A 4,955-nucleotide genomic window follows, 5' to 3' on the forward strand; every position below is an offset into this window, starting at 1 on the left:
AACAGTGGAAACAAAATCTGCCACAGTGGTCTGTAATTGCTCACTGGGAGGCTACAAGGTTAACGCTGGTCGAGACAGAACAATTCAGAGACATACTTTGCTTTGGCAAAAGCTCAAGGCTGCAAAACCCGCTCTGCTATTTCTTCACAGTCCAAACAATAAACTGAGCTTGTAGAAAAAGAGCTGAATGAACCCTGAATAGGACGCCTGTCTTTCATTTCATTGGAATTAAACGGTCTCAATTAGGGCCCGACCGATATGGATTTTTTTTGAGGCCGATGCCGATTCTGATATTTGGCAAAAAAAATAAAAAATTCCGATAACTGATTCATCAGCTGATTAATTTAAAAAAATATATAATGAATAAAAAAGCTTCTTTTTTGGTCCCGTAAATCTCACAACAACAAAGATATGAATCACAGGCAGGACTTTTTACTGTTCTACAATACTTTGTCCTCTAGTATTTGGTTAACTTGACCACAGACAGGAATTTTCAAGAACAAAAACATGCAACAAAGCGTTAAACATGATAAGCATCAGTTAAAAAAAAAAAAACTTTTCCAAACCAATATGTTTGTAATGTGGGGTATTTTATTTTAAATTTGCACTCTGCATTTTTCTTCCTATGGAGCATGAATACAGCTACCAGTTATACTGATGAATTTATCTTTAGCTTTAGGCCGTAGGTGTCTGCTGTATATATGCAAAGTAATGAGTGAAGTTACTGGCAAAACATTATTTATGCAGCACTCTGATGTTCTGGACTCTCAAAGACTGTGCTGTCTTTAAAGTTGATGAGAATAAGTTAATAAAAATGTAAGTTAAATAAGTTAGTTAAAAAGTTGGATAAAAAGTTTAAAAGCTGTTTTCTGTAGTTCTGTCACAGTGAGGCTCTGCGCGCTGTTTTGGTTTCAGACTTTGCGGCAGAGTGAGAGATATCACTGCTGAACGGTCGTAAACTATCTTAACTCTTCGTCATCTCCTGAGCCAAGTTTGACTTGTTTCCAACAAGCAGCAGCAAAAACGGAGCTTTTCGTGGTGTTGCTGAAGTGTTTTACACGCTTTTGCCTTGAAGAATATTTTTCTTTTTACAAAATCATATTGTACAAAATGAATGTATGAAAGTGACTGTGACACTAAACAGCATTTACTGTTTTATGAGAAATGAAGAATATATCGGCGATTACTCGGCAAAACTCCGGCCAATAATGAGTATTTTGAAAAGGGCTATAATCGGCTGATTTAATCGGCTAGCTGATAAATCGGTCGGGCCCTAGTCTCAATGTAAATCACTGACACACTTGTGGTCTTAGTGCACACGATGAGTAACCTCTGGCTTCATTCACAACCACAAGAACTGCTCTGATCTGTCTTCGTTCTGATGAGCAAATCCACTCAAAATCCATCTTACAGAATCACTGACTCTTCATAATATAGTGAAATGGTTCTTTTAAATTAACTGTGTAAACATACAATAGATTGAAAAGCTCGATATTAATTTTCAGTCACATCCAGCCTGTGCGTGGACACTTGTGAGGGCTGAGCTCCGTCTGGTGGCCCGCTCACTGCAGGGGAGAGGAGGGGACGGACACCTGCACAAGCACATAAACACTCATTGAACAATCCGTGCCGTCACTTTTCATCCACAATACAGCCGGTAAGAATGATTTTGTGAGATCAGTGACATCATGATGTCACATTATATTTTCACTGAACTTGAAAAAGGGCAACATAACAAGACATACAGTCACAGAATCACATAAAGTGGTCAAGATCAACTTCTCCATCATTTTTTAAAATGATGACATGACCAGGACACAAGTAGGTTTTTTTTACATGTTGCTGACACCATGTTGAAACTAATGAAATTGCAGCAGGGGCCAGAAGGATACAAGAGATCCATGTTATGGAGAATTAGCTCATGAGGTGAATAGTTTGGCTTCAATATGAGCTGCTTACATGCACAGCAGGATCTGTGGCAAAAGTCCACAACATCACATTTACACTACCTTTGAACAAGGCCAAACATTTAAGTCACCCTATAATACACTCCTAACCTATGTTCACAATTTTGTGAAAAAAAAACAACAAACCCAGCAAAGTTGTGTCAGTCAGTTTTGCTGTTCAGAGTGATTAACATTCTGTAATGGATGTCTTTCATTAAGCTAATGAGGCAGTCCTCTGATGAAATCACACATAAGACAAGAAAGCACTGATAGAGTGGGCAGAACAGGCATGAATAAGTAACAACGATCATGTTTAACGTGTCACCAAACAGTCCTTATAGATGCATTACAGCCCACAGAAAGGAACTGACCAGTATTGTGCTGGGACTCCAGTGCACCCCGCCGTTGCAGCAGGATCCTTTGCAGCTCCTCGTCGCGGGTTGCTGATGGAGAAGCTGCCTTTGGTTTGGGGGGGGTTCTATTGAAATTCTCCTGGACAGTTTAATAAAAACATATACAGATGGCCTTGTCAGAAAAACAGACATTACAGCTCAAAATGAGTCAATTATTAAAAAACTAAGAATTTTAAGTTTGGGTTGTGACTTTAGCTGGAGTGGGTGTTTAACAGAACAACAGGAACAGAACATGTTATATGTTCATCTGCTATACCTCGTATGTAAATATTGATTTAAGCTCTCTAAAGGCTGCAGTAGCCCTCTGTGTAAGGGACAACATGGAACTCTTTTGTAGCCTTTGTAGAATTTTCTTATGTGGTGAGCATATATTATATGATATGGTGGAGTGTGAACACAGCATAGCAAAGAGTGTAGAAACACAGTGAAAGTTCAACTAGTAAAAAATACTGTGAGAACATTTGATTGTTTTAAAGTCCCATTACCATGATTCCTTTAAGTTCCTGAATGGCAGAATTAGAGGGCAGCCTCTCCATCTGATAAAAGGAAAATAGGAGGGAAAAGATGGGTTTGGTAAATAAACAGCAGTCTGACACATTATACTTATTTTTCCTCATTCAGCACTTAGAGGCTAAACTGCACCTCTTACCACAAAGACAAGACACTGTATTCAAGCATGAGGATGTATGCTTTCTACAAGAAGCAAATGTGTCAACGCACAATCATTTTGAGTCACGTCAATTTTCCCATCCTCATTATTTATAATTACCTTGTAGAGCAGGTCCTAATGCTATCTAATTTGGCAGAGTTGTTGAGTCGAAGGAACAAGCAGACTAAAAATGTCTTGGCCATATGTCATGTTTTATCAAAACAATAAGCTCTTAGATAATCCCACACACTGATGGATTTAAGAGCCCTGAACAATATAACCTCAACAATGTACAAAAAGCTCACTCAGGCCTCCGAACGCTGGATGTCTGCAATCGGTGGTTTGGTTCAGTGATTTCATCAAAAATGAAAACACATTTTCTCTCAAAGTCACACACATCCATTATCCGTCCATCCCATTCACCCATGGCGCTCCAGTTTCACGTTTTCATGTCTTTTGTCTGTCTTCAGTTTTTAGTATTCACAACTCTGCAGTTTGATCTGGACTTTTTTTTCTGCAGGTGGCGCTCTTTTTTGTTTGTATAACTAATAAAATGTTTATGTTAGTCCAAATAATATTTTTTTTCCCCAGACCAGACACAGAATGTTTACAGCTTCACTGTGTTGGCTCATAAAACGACCAGTAGCTGTGTACTGAAAATGTGAGAGGTCCTCTGTCCAACTACTTCAAGGCTCAGAGCATCATGAACCCCATCACACTTTGACAGAAGGTTTGCTCTGAACTTACAGGAAACCACTGACATCCACCAGTCTAACAATCCCATATTTACTTCAAGCTGGACAAATAGTCACTGTCTATTTGCCTCTCTTCATTATTATTTAGACAGTGCCAATTCTGTTGTGAATAAAAATTTAAAATGTTTTATTGTTTATGTCAAACATACTTTATGAAATGCTGGGAGGGATACAGGTGACAAATTAAAGGAAAAAAACAACAAAAGATGTCCTAAGGTTATAAGGTGTAAGGTATTAGGCCAACATGTGCTGCTAGAACAGCCTCAATGCGCCTTGGCATCAACTCTCCAAGTAACTCTGGTGCTCTACTGGAGGGATGGACCACCACCATTCTCTCATTTGGTACTGAGCACTGTCTGACATGTCATCCAAAATCTCCCATTGCTGGTCAGTTGTGTTCAAATCTAGTGATGTGAAGACCATAGCATATCATTTACATAATTTTCATGCTTATCCAACCATTCAGTGACTCCTCGTGTCAAATGGGGGGAGCACTGTTGTCATCCCAGGAGAGACCACTCCCACCAGGATGGAAATGTTTCATTATAGGATAAAAGTGATTACTCAGAACAACTTTGTATTGATTTGCAGTGACCCTTCCTTCTAAAGGGACAAGTGGCAGAAAAATGCCTCCCACTGCATAACAGAGTCAGCAGATCCCCCCTCTGTAGGGGTCAAGCATCCAGGCCTTTATTCTCTCTCAGTGCACACCACATATGCGCACACCCACTAGTGGACAACATATTGAAGAATAGCTCCTCTGATCCTATCACTTTTTTCCCCTACATGTCTGGAGACCAGTGTCTGTGGTTTATGCACTGCTGAACTCTCAAATGCGGATTCATCTTTGTAATGAGGATTCATGACTCTGTACTCATACAACATCCTTCTCTGGGACATTGTTGACGACTGTTTTTGCCGACAGCCTGATCATATCCTGCAATGACATTCTAAGTCAGCTGAGGAAGAGCTTTCCTCACATATCACACTAATCTACGAGCATCAGGTTATCAAATGTTGACCACAAGTTGCATCCCTGCTTACAGAAGTCTTTCACATAGATCAAAATGCATCAGTTACGACCATCACTTTGTCAACAACATTACATTCTATAACTTCCCAATAGTAAACAAGGATATAAGCAAAATGATGTATGGACTTTACTCTGAGGTTAACATAGTTCACATACATT

The 4,955-nt window shown here is 39.4% G+C and overlaps 1 protein-coding gene across 1 annotated transcript in view; it reads right to left on the reverse strand.

Moving 5' to 3' along the window:
• Positions 1-1,435: 1,435 nt before the first annotated feature.
• The window catches only part of shtn1 (shootin 1), a 29,810-nt gene continuing 26,290 nt past the window's right edge, over positions 1,436-4,955 (reverse strand). Inside the window, exons 13-15 of the mRNA XM_008306810.1 lie at positions 2,845-2,895; positions 2,318-2,438; positions 1,436-1,592 (exon numbers count right to left, since the gene is read on the reverse strand). Coding sequence (XP_008305032.1) covers positions 1,495-1,592; positions 2,318-2,438; positions 2,845-2,895 — 270 coding nt within the window. The 3' untranslated portion in view covers positions 1,436-1,494. The remainder of the gene's footprint in view (positions 1,593-2,317; positions 2,439-2,844; positions 2,896-4,955) is intronic.

This window comes from Stegastes partitus, unplaced genomic scaffold, assembly GCF_000690725.1.
Source record: "Stegastes partitus isolate 25-593 unplaced genomic scaffold, Stegastes_partitus-1.0.2 Scaffold47, whole genome shotgun sequence".
Taxonomy (NCBI): domain Eukaryota; kingdom Metazoa; phylum Chordata; class Actinopteri; family Pomacentridae; genus Stegastes; species Stegastes partitus.